Below are 14,921 nucleotides of genomic sequence, written 5' to 3'. Positions count from 1 at the left end.
ACCCCCCCCACAAGGCCAGACATCGAACCTCCCGTTCCTGGCAGCCCCACATACTAGCTAGCCCACTCTGGCCTGCACTCTTAACACAATTGATTACAAACTCCGCATACAGTAACAGAATTCACAAAATCCTCAGAATATAGTTTCCAGTACCAAGGCAAAGTCCCCACCCAAAAGGCAGAGTCCACTCTAACAGGCAGCAAAATGCACACCCCGTAGCATACACACAGGTGTTCATTCTCCACAGAGACCTGGTCCATCCATAGACAACCAGGCTCACTCACAGGAACACAGTACATTGTGAAGCTGCAGTTAACTCACAGCGGTTTCATCCACTCCCGAAGGCAGAGTCCAATCCCAAAGGCAGAGTCCACTCCAGGACGCAGCAAATGCTCACCTCCCAACACACACACAGGTGCTCAGTCTTTACAGAGGCCTAGTCCACCGGCAAAGGCCCAGGCCTACCCAGACAGGAACAGCTCATTTGGAAAGATGTATTTTCTCACAGGGGCTCAGTCCAAACACCAAAAAGTGAAATCAATTACAAAAAACAAAAAAAAAACGAAAGTGCAAGGGCTAAGTCCTGACACAAAATCAGCATTGTCCTTTTCTCAAAGTAAAAGAGAAAAGAGTGACACACAGGCTGTAACCAGCCAGTGAAACAACAGTTCCCTAATGAGAACGGAGTTACAACTGAAACACATCGATTGTGTAGATCAGGCAGTTTAAAAATCAGTCCTCAATAAAAAGGAATACCAGTTAACAAACTAGTGTATATATTGGGTGTGGATGTTTGCACTTCCTTTTTGAATTTCTTAAAAACGTTTTCCTCCATTTTTGGTTGCACTTCAGCCCCACACTTCTGATCTTTGGGCACCCAGTGCAGGAGAAGAGTAAGTGAGAGGATCTCCTCCTGGGCCTGACCAAACTGGCCATAAACAGGTCTACAGTGGGCTGTGGACGGGGTTGTTATGGCCGATTGCCTGCCTCTCTTCCATGGTTATGTCTGTACCTGGGTGTTTCTGGAGAAGGAGCACATGGTGTCTATTAACACCCTCGAGATGTTCAGGAAGAGGTGGGCACAGCCAGGAGTGGTGTTGTATTTCCCCCTCCAACTCTTATTTTGATTTAATCCCTGCCCTCCCCTTCACTTATTTCATCATGCAGCTTTATCCTTTGATGAGAAATTGAAGGAATATTTGTATACCTGTTGTCTTTCACCGTGTTTCCCACCTACACAAACAGAACATGGAAAAATTTAGAAGTCCAGGAATGTACATCTGTCCTTTTTGTCAGAGCCCCTCCTGGGGCATTTTTGTACAGGTCCGGTTCCTTCAACTCAGCCTTGGATGTGGGTGGCATGTACCAGATTGTAACACACCTCTTGCAGCTGAAGTGTCTCAAAAAATGTTGTCCCTTTATTTGGCGGTAAAGGTAACAAGGCTGCAATATCTGCCAGTGTCCATCTCAGACTCTTCGAGATTTCAGTGATGCTGGAAGGGAAAAACCCATGGTTTCCAACAGCCTTTCTGGCTGTTCTGTGGGGCCAGGTTTCTATTGTTCCTGCCCTGTTTGCCAGTTTGCAGCTTTCATGTGGTCCACATGCCTGTTCAGGACCACCTCACACTTGTACTTTGTACATCACAGGACCTAACCTCCTGTGGACCATGCCTCTGACCTGTGCCGGACCATTTCAGTGGTTTCAGCACCAAACTTCATCCCCTGAAGTAAATTGCCTCTGTTGCTGAGTCTTGCGCCCAGTATTGACATTGCTCATATCATTCCCTCACCCTCGCCAGATCCAGAGAGGTCAGTTTCAACCTGGTGTGGAGTCTTCTCCCCACTACCAACTCCTCTGGAGCTAACCCTGCAATTGCATGAGGAATAGTTCAATAATCAAATAGAAACCAATCTCAAGTGAAGGCCTAGGCTGTTCTTTAAGCCCAACTTCAAAGTTTGGGCAACTCTTTCTGCCAGACCACTGAACCATTGATGGTATGGGGCTGTCTTTTTATGTCAAATGCAATTCAACTGTAGGAAATACTTGAATTCACTGCTGGTAAACGATGGCCCATTTTCAGTGGCCAACACTTCTGGGAGCCTGTGTGTTGCAAAAGATATTTGCAGCTTTTCTACTGCCATCCTTGTATTTGACGATTGAACTCTATGCACATTGCGAGAAGATTTATAGCTTAGGTTGAGGTTTATAGAACTCTATGCACGTTCAACCACTTTGAGTGGGAGTCCACAATGACTAAGAACATCGAACCCATGAGAGGACCTGCATGGTCTGAACCCAGGGTCTACCCAGCTATTCCCACGAATGTGAAAGAGCTGCTAACGGTTAAGTTTTTTCCTCGTTAGCACTGCCCCACCACCGTGGCTATTTTTTTATATAATCCTGGCTATCAGATATAACAGGTCACAAACATCTTCATTTTGGGAAACCCCTGGATGGCCATGGTAGAATTCAGTCAGTAGCTAACTGCCACCATTGCTTGGAACAATCATCCTTGCTCCCCATAATTAAATGCTGGCCTGTACTGTTTCAAATCTGGTTGTGATAGCCCTTTCACTATTAGCTTTAGTTTTGCCAGGACCAAATCTTTTTACCTCCATAATCTGATATTGTCAGCAATGACCGAAATGGACTCTTCTGGTGGCAGCACCACCGGTAGCATATCTGCCAGTGGGACTCAAGTCTGGCATTTGCTACTTGGCCACACACTGTTCCAACTTGGGATTGTATGCAGGACAGCCCCATACCATCTATGGTTCAGTGGTACTGGAACCTCTGCTGCATGCGATTTATATAAATGACTTGGATGAAAATGTAGAGTAGAAGATTCATAAGTTTGTAGACAATACAAAGATTGGTATTGTGAACCAAAGTTATACCCTTAACCTGTGGAGGCTCCCTGGTATAGGTTTTACACAAACATAACTGCTAGACTTCAGAGTGAATTTTGTTTAAGACTGGTTCCATAATCACTGGAACAGCCGTACTAGTATCAACATCCATTAGAACCAGAGATCATTTAACCAGATGTATATTTTAATTAGTTTGGATTTGGATGTCAGCAAGCACTAACTAGATTTGGGTTGACTTTCCAGGAATATACTCTCCTGGACACTAGCCTGAGTTCACGTACTCAATTCAGGTCTAATAGGTCACTCTTGCTCGAGATCACATAACAACAGCAACTACAATGGCTTGCTGGCCTGGAAGAAGAAAATTTTAGCTGTTTGGTTGAGGCTTGGCTTTGTTTTGGGGTTTTGCTGTGGACTGACTAGATTAGATTAGATTAGATTACATTACAGTGTGGAAACAGGCCCTTCGGCCCAACAAGTCCACACCGACCCGCAACCCAACCATACCCCTACGTATTACCCCTTACCCAACACTACGGCCAATTTAGCATGGCCAATTCACCTGACCTGCACATCTTTGGACTGTGGGAGGAAACCGAAGCACCCGGAGGAAACCCATGCAGACAAGGGGAGAACGTGCAAACTCCACACAGTCAGTCGCCTGAGGCGGGAATTGAACCTAGAGTCCCTCTGTTCAGAATATGTCCTGAGTGAGGCTATGCAATTGTCTTTACTTAAATGGAGTTCCCCAAGCTCAGATCAGATTGGTTAGGATATCCACTTCCATTAGCATACCCTATAAGTCTTATGCTCCACTTACTTCAAATGGCCTTCACATTGAAAAATGCGATGTCTAAGTCCAGTTGGGCTTCAGCTAGTAGATGCTTATTGCATGGTTACATTACTAATCCTACATGCCAACTAGTCTTTAAGCATCTCATTAAGGATTAAAGTCACATGCCTCTGCCAGTCATCTTGTCAAACAAGATCACAAGGTCCCGGTGCTCAGCTATGTTATCCAGCTTTGGATTAACCAAGTGAAGTACTCTGCGCCTGTGTCCTTCGGATAATTGAAGTTCCTCTGTAAACCTTCCAGGATGAAGTATTGTGATCAAAACTTCCAATTTGTACTACACTGGCTTATCTTTGGTTGGAAGTGATTTGTTTGCTTTAAATTTGTACCATAAATGTTTATGCCGTCTCACACAATGATTCCCCTTGATTCTTGAACTGCTGAGTAAAACCCATCTCAGAATCAGAGGAGGTTTGGAGCCATAATATTCCTTAACTAGTCCACTCATGAATGGTTTTAGCATCTAGTGCCCAGGAAGTGAGGCTCATAAATAACAAAAAGATTTGGTGACAGTAGTATTAGATATCAAGGGAAGCTTATTAGATTCTCACAAATATGGTCATGGCCAGGCACATGTTATGAACATTACTTGCTACCCATTTGTTATCCATTCCCAATTACATGTGAACTAAATGGTTTCCTAGGGCCATTTCAAAGGCAGAAATTAGAGCTAACCACAGAATCATCAATCTGGACATCATCCATTAAGAACAGAATTTCAAACATCAATAATATATTCATAGTCACCATGTCTGAAACTATCCTTCAATTCCAGATTTTATGAAATTCAAATTCCACCAGCCACGTGGTTGGATTTGAACTTCTGTCCACTAAATGTTATTGACATCTTGCTGCATATGGATGTGGTCTGCTTCAGTATCAGTAAGCAGCTGCAAACAGTACTGTATATTGCAATCAGTAAACATCCCTACTTTTGACATGAGATGGACAGAAGATAGTTGATTTATCAGCTGAAGAGGACTAGGACTAAGATACTGTCCCAAGGGTATCTATGGAGTCAGGTGATTAGCCTTGAACAACTGCAACAGACTTCTTTCAGTATGGCTAAATTTCTAATCATGATTACACTTTTGCCAAGATTCCTTCGTAACACCAAGGTGGCAGTTACCAGTGTGGCAAGGGCAATTACGCTCAGCTCAAGGACAGCTTTTTCATCTATGGTTGGATCAAATCAAGACTATAAAATAAATACAGGAAAGGTGAAGTCTGCAGAAATTTTGACACTATAAATCTGTCAGAATAATCACTGTTCTTCACAGGGAATCAATGCAACTTTCCCCTGTAGTGTTGAACACACACCCATACCACTATTTACAAATTTCATGCAAGTGCATTTCTACTCCAAATCTTGCATATGCAAATAAAGTCTTCCCTGAATAGAAAAATTCATGGAAAGCATTTGAACACAAATCACTAATTTAAAAGGGTGTTATCAAATGAGCCTCCACTGACATCGGGACAAGTTATTCAGTTATGACGCAACATTGAACAGCAAATTTTAGGCTTTGTGGGACTAAGCACAGCTTTACTATTTGCAGTTGTCTGGGAACATGCAACACTTCACATGAAACAAGCAACTTTTTTCCCTTTGTTTTATTTGAACATATACAGAAAATATCCAATTTATTGTTCTTCAATGCTGGTACACCTGTAGAGACAAAAAGCACGAATTAGGTGCAAAGAAAACTAGTAAGTTAGCTGCATAGGTGTCAATTATCAACCTTCTCAGACAAATGCCTCAAAGTCATCAATAGAAGGGACACCAGCCAGGATCCGAAATTCAGAAGCACAGAACATGCCAACTGGATCAAGAACCCGGAGACAGGTCAAACCCCATCAGACTCGTCATCAATCATCATCACTGAAGGAGCAATTTTTAAAAACAAAATCAGCAGGATGCCAAATGAGAAGAGTTCACTTGCCTCACACCAACCTTGGGCTGTGGAGGCTAGGAAAACACCATAACCAATTCTTATAAACACATTTCTGAAATTAAACCCTGAGGTAATCCTTTCCCTACTTCAAAGAGGGAAGAGCTGATGAATCGTACATTAACAAGCCAGTTACATTGGAAAACAAAAATTGGCAAATTCTAAAATACTTAACTGGTCAACCATCATATGAAAATCCAAGAATCTAAACTCCAGTTGCTTGGAACAGATGCTTGCAAAATATCCATTAGTGTGAGCATTCACAATCCAGAAAAGTTTAGCATTTCAGGTCTAGTGCCCCTTTTTCAGAAAACTACTACAGAGGTGTAGTAGTCTGTTCTGAAGAATACTGGATCCAAAATATTAACTCTACTTTCTCTCCACAGACACTGCCTTACCTGGAGTCTCTCCAGCAATTTACTTTTGTCTCAGATTTCATGGTCATTTTGATAAATAAAATGAACTCATGAACAACCCGAATTATTAAATTCAGAATCAACCTACTTTAGGGAATCCAATTCTCAAATGAAGTTTAATCCATAACCGCTTTAATGGTAAACAACCAGGAAGCATGCCTCCAACTGGAAGCAAAGATAACAAAATTGCAAACAAAATCTCAAAAGATAGTCTATCCAATTTAAAATGAAAGACTCCAGTAGTGTTTCTAATCATCATTCCATACAAAGAGCTTGAAATTTCTGCTCAGACTTGACTTAATAAGGATGTTAATAGACATAGTTAGAGTAGAAGAAAATATACCAATTATGCGGTCGGAACTGGCCCTGGCTGCTGGATCACAGGTTGCTCTGGTTTGCCTCCCTTCTGTTCCGAAATAGGTGTAGTTGGCAAGATCTCCTCCTTGGGCTCAACAATGCTGACATGATCAGGCAGAGGTTTCTTGGGTCCAATTTTACCACTTGGGTCCCATGGCAGCATGATCTTAACTTTAATGCCCAATACACCTGCAAACGAAGAAAATCACCTTTAGAACAGAATAGATCTGAAACCATCAAGTATAGCATTAAAACATCAATTTAAATATGTTGCATAAAGCAGTATTAAAGGCACTATTAGAAGGGCTGGCTGCTTACTCAACCATTTCAAACAGCTGAATGAGTGGTTGAAACAGCAGAGAAGAAAACTGGCACTGCTGTCTCCTACACATTGAAAGTGAGTAGATTGGAGCTGGACTGATGTCCCAGCCACAACATCTAATCACAATTACTCAGCAGATGCACACGAACGAAATGCACTTAAAGATATTAGACATGCTAAAAGCAATGAAACCCTTTTCCAATGCATTTGAGCAAGGATAACTTTAATATAAACTCCTCACTCACCCTGTCTTAGCAGTACGTGTCGTACAGCTGTATCCACATAGTAGTTCACCGGGTCACCACTGTGGATCATCAGCCCATCAACAAATTTCATGGACTTGGCTCTCTGGCCCCTGAGTTTTCCGGAAACCACCACCTCACAGCCTTTGGCTCCACTTTCCATAATGAAGCGAAGAACACCGTAACAGGCTCTATGGAAGAGGGGAAGTGTATTTTTATGTCTTCAGCTTAATAGCAACCCAAAAAGCCTCTGAACAACTGATAACAAAAATAATCATCAGGGTGATGAGTGTCTGAAAAGAAACCACCGGACACAGCATTGACTAGCATATTTATTCTAAATGAATTTAATTTTTCTTTTCATATAGAATGCCTTTCTCTCCCCATTCACGTACTTAGAAAACAAAGCAGCAGTACCAAGTGACCAACTCATTCGCTGAGTTCAAAGCAATTAGTTTGTCTCTTAAATCTGTCACGTGCAGCATATTTTGCATCTTTCCACAAGGGACTTGAACTGAGACCCCACAGTGGAAGTAAGCTGCTCACAGATCGTTCCTGTTAAGCATTATGACCTTGCCAAAATGACTCAAAGCCTATCATCTATCAGGTGGGGTTTGTCACAAAGAACTTGTTAAATGATTTCCTGCATTTCCTATTCCTTGAGTTAAAGGATGTCTGTCCTCAAAGGTTGCACCACATGGGGTGCTGAGATGCAAAGCAGGCAGTCAGTGTATTTAACAGGTCCGAAATGCTTTCAACCAGGTTGTGGAATAGGGCAATTCATAAATTAGTTCTTTGCACTAAAAACTCAGCCACACTGTCACAAATGCCCACTGTTCCCAATGAATGCAGATAAAACTCAGGATATGATTTTTGAGAAGATTTGTAGCTCAGTTTGATGATAAGCATGCAACATCACCCAGAGGCTCTCACTGATGATGTTGCCTAGTATGGTGACAGAACATCTGAAAACAAACCTTCCAGCTCAGTGAGCTAACTTACATACATATTATAGCCAAGTTCAAAATTATAGCCAATTATGCAAAATTGTATTGCATATTGTCATACTTTAGTACAGTTCATAGGTCAAGGATTAGGAAAAGCAATTTGACTGTTCACTGCATTTCACTATCCCAAAGATACATACAGCTGCTCAAATTACTGCATCAAGCAGAAACCATTTGAACCTGATAGCACTTGTACTCTGTTTAGTCTGATTTTACAAGCTGTACATGGATCTCAGGCATCACACAACCTACTCAATTAGGTTTAAAGAAATTACCCAAATCCTGGGGAAGGGTGAAAATACACAGCCCAATCCCAAATCCTGGAGAAGGGAGAAACACACAGCCTGATCCCAAACCCTGGGGTGGGAAACTCAAGAAGCCACAGATTTTGGTTTAGCTAGTGACAAAATTTCACTAATACACTGAAGTTCAGTAATATGTCAAAATGGTCCATAATTAAGTGCTGTAATGTGGGCAATAAACTCAGTATTAGGCTTCACTTACAAGACAAAGTGGTGTGATTAGTCAATAGGATTGCAGTTTAAGTTTAGAATTTGGCTCAGACTTGACATCGAAGTACACAGAGACCTCGATTATCTGGCATTTGACTAACAATTTCAGATTCACCAAACAAGATCGCATGGTCCCGGGGTGCTTTGAGATGTTATCCAGCATTTGATTAACCGATCAAAATACTCCCCGCCCATGTCTTTCGGATAATTGAGGTTCCTCTGTAAACCTTCCAGGAGAAAGTACTGTGATCAAACTTTCAACTTGTGCTACACTTGCTTATCTTTAGTTTGAAGTGATTAGTTTTGCTTTAAATTTGTACCGTAATATTCATATCTTCTCACACAATGCTTTCAGCAAAATGCCACAATGCTCGAAACATATTGCCTCAAAATTAGTTTATTTTGATGACATCTTTAGCCTCAAGTCTCCAATTCTCATTCCACTTAATTCTGATGTAAAGGAGGTATTTACAACAAATGTTTGGGTAATCAAAACCTTCAGCTTACCTACGTACTGCCAGACCTCCTAACAACTTGTATCGGAGGGATTCTGCCTGAGCAATAGCACAAAGCCCTCTGGTGGCAACCTTTTCAGCATAAAGCTGTGAAAAAAAAACCCCAGACAAAATGAAAATATTAACATTGCTGCTACAGCCATAATCCCATAAACAACGTTACAAACAGATGAATATTACAATTTTGGCTTAGTTGGAGCCCAGTCCTTCGTATTTCCCAATTAGACTTTGGTACAACAAGCAACATGTCCCGAGCTGTGTGGCAGTATGCAGCCATAGCAAGGGTCTGAACAATGAGACTTCAAGTTCTGGAAATTGCTGCCATGCATGGACCTCAGCAGCCCATGCAGCCAAAACAATATTAGAGGAAACACTGACATAAGGCATCTTTGAGCTGCTGGGAACTTCACAACTTGGACGCTGTTGGCCAGTTTCTGGCTTTGACTTAAACCACAGCATCTCAAAATATCCTGCATCCAAATAAGTCAGATTCAAAAAGAGAAGACCAGCTCAGCTGGGAAAATGCCATTCAATTCAGGGAAATTACTATTCAAAACTGTGGCACTTGACAGACTTATTATACAAACTATACCTGGAGTTTCACAAAGCTCAAATGCAGGCAAATTTCAGACTAAAATTTGAGTAGTCCTCTCTCAGGAGTTTTTGCTTATCATGATTATCAATCCTTCTCAGACAAATGCCTCTAAGTCATCAAAAAAAGGGACAGACTGTTCTAGGCTCTGAATCTAGCAGCACAGAACGTGCCAACTGCATCAGGAATCCTGACAGAACCGTATCCCATCAGACTCGTCATCAAGCATCATCACTGAAGGTGACCATGACCTGGGGCAGGCAAGGAAGAATGGAGAGAGAAAGAGAAACAGGACTGTTGCTCCCACACAACCTTTGCATAGCCACAAAATAAAACAGCCACAGAGTATGAAAAGAACACCCCCCTCCAATAAATGTAGCTTACCTCAACACTCCCCTCTGGGAAACCAAATCGCTTCTGAACAACAGCCGTCAGCTCACGGATTCGGCGACCTTTCTCACCCAGCACATTTTGAGTCCTGATAAGTCATTTCAAAAGTTATTATACTTTGGGTAAATTGTTCATGCAAACAATCAATATCAGTTTCTAAAATGTGACTGTGAAGTAAATAACTTAACTAAGAACTGTTCAGATTGTTAAGCTGCCAAGCACAGTAATTCCACCATTTAATTTTTAAATGATATGCAATTGCAAAAATTGATGAACTACGATCCAAAATAATTTTAAGTTTATAAAGCAATCTATAACATTAACAACATGTAATGTAAATTAAATTTGCAAGCAAGATGGAGTATGGAGAATGAACTTTAGACAACCACAGTGTTTCAACATCAAACCCGGAGGCTTCTTTTCACAATACTGTACAATATTGACACACAGGATGGTTAAGTAGTAGTATAACTAAATGCACTAGAACCTGAGGTACTGATCTCAAAATGCACAGTACAAGATGAACCTCAAAATCTTCAAATGGAGTGCGCAGTAATTTGATCTGTACCAAAAACAAATTAAATGGCAATTGGGAATACATATGGCACGCAAAATGGTTCTGCCAAGTCACCCTGAATGTCGAAGAAAAGGTAACCAGTTTAATTCATGAATTAAGTACCTCTCGACCACATGAATAAAAAATCAATTTATGTGCTCAGATCAGGGCAGTATCGCAAATCCTACACCTGTATTTTTTACTCATTCAGTTGTTGTTTGTGGGCCTAAAGCTAAGGCTCATAAGTTCCCTCGACCTGATGAGTTGCACCCTATGATTTTAAAACGATAGCTACAAAGATAGTGGATGCACATGCAGTAACCCAGCAAGAATCTTCAGATTCTGCAAATGACCCAGAGGATGACAGAATGCCAATGTAACATATTTATTAAAAAAAGGTGAAACAAGGTAATTATACGCCAGTGAGTTTAACATGACACTGGGAAGTGTTAGAAAATACTAAATAAATTATCTAATAATAGAGCCTTGAAAACCATAAAATAAATCAAGCAGAGTAATCATGAAGGGAAAATCATACATGACAAATTTAATGTTCTTTGCAGAGATTACAATCAGGTAGGTAAAAGGGATCCGGAAGGCCACCTTAATTCTTGCTCTCCTCATGGCTCGATTACGAAGACGAAAATGTCAGTCTACAACGCCTGCATCATAAGCACACTGCCGTACTGCAGTAAAGCATGGACCACACATGCCAGACAAGAGAGAAGACTGAACACTTTCCACTTGAGGAATATCTGACGTAACCTGGGAATATCCTGGCAAGACAGTGTCCAACGCAGCGGTCCTATCTTGCGGAGGCCTTCCCAGCATGTACACTGCTCAGGCAGCAGAGACGGCACTGGCTAGGCCACGTCCACGGCATGGAGAATGGCGGCACCCCAACGGATATTCTCTATGGAGGGCTTGCATGCGCAAGAGAGGAATCCACTGGACATTCCCGACTGTACAACAAGGACATCTGCATGAGGGACATGAAGATGCTTGGTATCTTTCTGGGAAAGGCTTGCAGCTGACCATATGAGATGGAGAAGCACCCTGAACCAACAGCTCAAAAATAGGGTAAAAGAAGTGATGCAGACAAGTGGGCACGAGGGAAGGAATGCAGCAGTTTGAGCAGATCAACGACCACATACAAACGTGACCTCTGTGACCAGGACTGGTCCCTCCAGTCACAAGCGATGTTGCTTCAGGGAAGCAGAAATCTAGAAGGATGCAACCCATGGTCAGCCATGACCAAAAGGGGCCTTACCAGACAAAGGGGAACCAAGTAGTACAAAACATCAAGATTGCCAAAAGACATTCAATAAACGTACTGCACGTAAGGCCACTTATTACACGTCCATGGCATTGGAAAGCTAATATTCTAGACCCAATCATCTATCCATGCTAATAGAAGACAAGTGATCCAAGGTACCGTAATATAATGTGAGAAAGAGAGGTTACACACTTTGACAGTTATTTGAATGGGGAAAGACTGCTGAAAGCTGGGAGAGAAAGAATTCGGATTCCCCATGTAAAAACCACAAAAAGCTAGTATCCAGTCCAAATAGGGAAAGCAAAAGAAACAGTACAAAAAAAGTCTTGCCTCAACCTATACAAAACACTAGTCAGGCCATAGTTGGAATACGGTGAAGAGTTTTGAAAACCCTAAGGGTTCATGGAACTAAGTATTTTTAGATTGACAAGTTTCTAATCAAAGGGATTTAAGGGCTATGAATAAAAAGGTAAAAAAGCAGGGAGGAGGAATGGAGGATTATCATTTATCCATGATATTATCAAATAGAGTAGAAACAATTAGACAAATGGGCTACTCTGGCCATTGTCTTACAGCTTAAGAGTTGATGAAGCACTTTGGAAATTCAGTCACTGTTGTAATGCAGGGACACAAGACAACCAGTCTGTCCATAAGCTCCTACAAAAAGCAATAACAGAATGACTAGATAAACCATTTGATTAGGCAAAAGTGAGGACTGCAGATGCTGGAGATGAGAGTTGAGAGTGTGGTGCTGTAAAAGCATAGCAGGTCAGGCAGCATCTGAGGGAAAGTGAGAGCTGCAGATGCTGGAGATCAGAGCTGAAAATGTGTTGCTGGAAAAGCGCAGCAGGTCAGACAGCATCCAAGGAACAGGAGAATCGACGTTTCGGGCATAAGCACTTCCTGAAGAAGGGTTTATGCCCGAAACGTCGATTTTCCTGTTCCTTGGATGCTGCCTGACCTGCTGCGCTTTTCCAGCAACACATTTTCAGCATCTGAGCAGGAAAATCTACACTTTGGGGAAAAGCCCTTCATCAGAAATTCCTGCTCCTTGAATGCTGCCTGACCTGCTGTGCTTTTCCAGCACTACACTCAAAACCATTTTATTAATCTTGACTGACACAGAGTTCATGTGCCATTGGTGAAATTTTAAAGTGAAGCATCTGGGCAGAAAGGCTGAACACCTGATTGACGTGATGTGAAAGAGCAGGTGTTGCACTGGGGTGTACAAAGTTAAAAATCACACAACACCAGGTTATAGTCCAACATGTTTATTTGGAAGCAATAGCTTTTGAAGCGCTGCTCCTTATTAGGTAGCTTCATCAATTCAGCTTATTGATGAAGGAGCAGCACTCCAAAAGCTAGTGCTTCCAAATAAACCTGCTGGACTATAACCTGAGTTTTAACATCTGATAGATGGCAGATTGCTGCTCTACACCAGTATCTCAGTGGAGTGCAATCTGCTCAAGTCACCAACAAACCTGCTTTTTCAGGGACAACATCACCAATGCTGTGAAGAAACTGCTGGTTTCACCATTCGATGAGAGAGGTTGACAGTGTGTCAGTCACAGACAGGGCCCAGCCAGGACCAGGTCTCTCCGGGGGACAGCTACAAGAAATGGCTCTTGTCCATTTGACCGATTTCATTTACCTGGTGGCCAAGATGATGATCTCGGTCCTAGTCGGTGTGACTCGCACCTCCACACCACTGTAGCCATCCTCGGCCAACTCACGGGTCAGGAACTCGTTCAGCTCGGCCTTGAAGATGCCATCCGCCACGAACTGAAAAGAGACGGCGCCATGTTAGGAGACAGGAGTAAGGGGACACCATCCGGATCCATCCTCCTCCATCCGCCACCGCCAGCGCTCGCTCCGGCCTCCCTCACGCTCGGCGTCCGCTCCCGCACTCGGCCCGCTCCCTATTTCCCCGATCAGCATTCTCACTCTCCCGCGCCGCGCCCATTCCCTCCACTCACCTTTCGCTTCTTCGATATCTGCGCCGCCATTTTCCTCGACGGCGCCGCGACTAAAAAGGAAGTCAACCCCCCGCCGATATTATTTAAACAAGCAACTGTTTCCGGTTCGAGTCCCGCCGCCAATGGGAATGAACACCATCAATCACATGGTTCCAAGTGGACGCGGTGACTTCTGGGTTATGCAGTTCATTTCAATTCAAAGCGTACACGTGTTATTAAGTGGGAAAGAAAACATCCAACAATCTGTCGCTACCTTAAAGATCTAATGTGCATGCAGCAGAGTAAACTGCAATGATTGTAAATCTAAAATAAAACACGAATTCCCAAAATCTGATAGATTGTATCAATGCAAGATATTGCATTTTGGTCCAACAAACAAGAGCAGGACTTGGGAGAAAGTGAGGACTCTGGAAATCAGAGTCAAAAGTGTGGTGCAGGGAAAGCACAGCAGGTCAGGCAGCATCCAAGGAGTGGGAGAGTCGACATTTCGAGCCTAAGCTCTTTGTCAGGAATGTGGCAAGATTTATACATTTAATGGTAGGCCTTGGGGTAGTGTTGTAGAGCAGAGCAACCCAATGGGTGCAGGTACATAATTCTTTGAAGTTTGAATCACAAACAGGCAGAATGGTTATCCAAGGGCCCAAGCATACCTTCCAGGTGAAGCAGCACTTTACCTGTACTTTACACAATCCAGCAAAACTCAGCACAAGCTGGAAGAATATCACCTCATTTTCCCCTTGGACATCCTGCAGTCCTCTGGACTTAGAATCATAGAGATGTACAGCACAAAAACAGACCCTTTGGTCCTACTCATCCATGCGGACCAGATACCCCAACCCAATCTAGTCCCACCTGCCAGCACCTGGTCAATATCCCTCTAAACCCTTCCTATTCATAAAACCATCCAGATGCTTTTTAAATGTTGCAATTGTTAACCATGAAGAGTCTCCATTAACAGCTGTTAACCCTCCCAGCCAGGTCATTATTGACTCCTTTGTCCATCCAACCGTTCTTCTCTCTCTTTGGACTGTATCCCTGCCTATCATTTACTCATTACCTCCCTCCACCCATCCTATCTTCTACA

The 14,921-nt window shown here is 42.6% G+C and overlaps 1 protein-coding gene and 2 non-coding genes across 3 annotated transcripts; all 3 read right to left on the bottom strand.

Annotated features, from left to right (window-relative positions):
- Window positions 1-5,229: 5,229 nt before the first annotated feature.
- Window positions 5,230-13,942, bottom strand: rps3 (ribosomal protein S3). Its single transcript, XM_043692176.2, has 7 exons — window positions 13,838-13,942; window positions 13,513-13,643; window positions 10,024-10,117; window positions 9,040-9,134; window positions 7,017-7,204; window positions 6,436-6,638; window positions 5,230-5,393 (listed from the first exon to the last, which is right to left on the bottom strand). The coding sequence occupies exons 1-6, from the start codon at window positions 13,865-13,867 to the stop codon at window positions 6,439-6,441; spliced, it is 738 nt and encodes a 245-aa protein (XP_043548111.1). The 5' UTR covers window positions 13,868-13,942; the 3' UTR covers window positions 5,230-5,393; window positions 6,436-6,438.
- LOC122551210 (small nucleolar RNA SNORD15) lies at window positions 5,466-5,612 on the bottom strand. Its single transcript, XR_006312059.1, has one exon. It is a non-coding gene; the product is annotated as a small nucleolar RNA SNORD15 (small nucleolar RNA).
- On the bottom strand, window positions 9,732-9,879 carry LOC122551209 (small nucleolar RNA SNORD15). The gene has a single exon (XR_006312058.1). It is a non-coding gene; the product is annotated as a small nucleolar RNA SNORD15 (small nucleolar RNA).
- Window positions 13,943-14,921: the final 979 nt, after the last annotated feature.

This window comes from Chiloscyllium plagiosum, unplaced genomic scaffold (genome assembly GCF_037043375.1).
Source record: "Chiloscyllium plagiosum isolate Xiang-an unplaced genomic scaffold, Cpla_swu_hap1 HiC_scaffold_6, whole genome shotgun sequence".
NCBI classification, from domain to species: domain Eukaryota; kingdom Metazoa; phylum Chordata; class Chondrichthyes; order Orectolobiformes; family Hemiscylliidae; genus Chiloscyllium; species Chiloscyllium plagiosum.
This window is presented reverse-complemented; position numbering and strand designations above follow the sequence as displayed.

Bases quoted from the DNA above. Each gene is read 5' to 3' on its own strand.
- rps3 (XM_043692176.2), bottom strand. From the start codon at position 13,867: ATGGCGGCGCAGATATCGAAGAAGCGAAAG. The intron at 13,644-13,837 runs GTGAGTGGAGGG...GTCTCTTTTCAG, and splicing joins AGATATCGAAGAAGCGAAAG to TTCGTGGCGGATGGCATCTT. The intron at 9,135-10,023 runs GTAAGCTACATT...TTTTTTTCACAG, and splicing joins TCCCAGAGGGGAGTGTTGAG to CTTTATGCTGAAAAGGTTGC.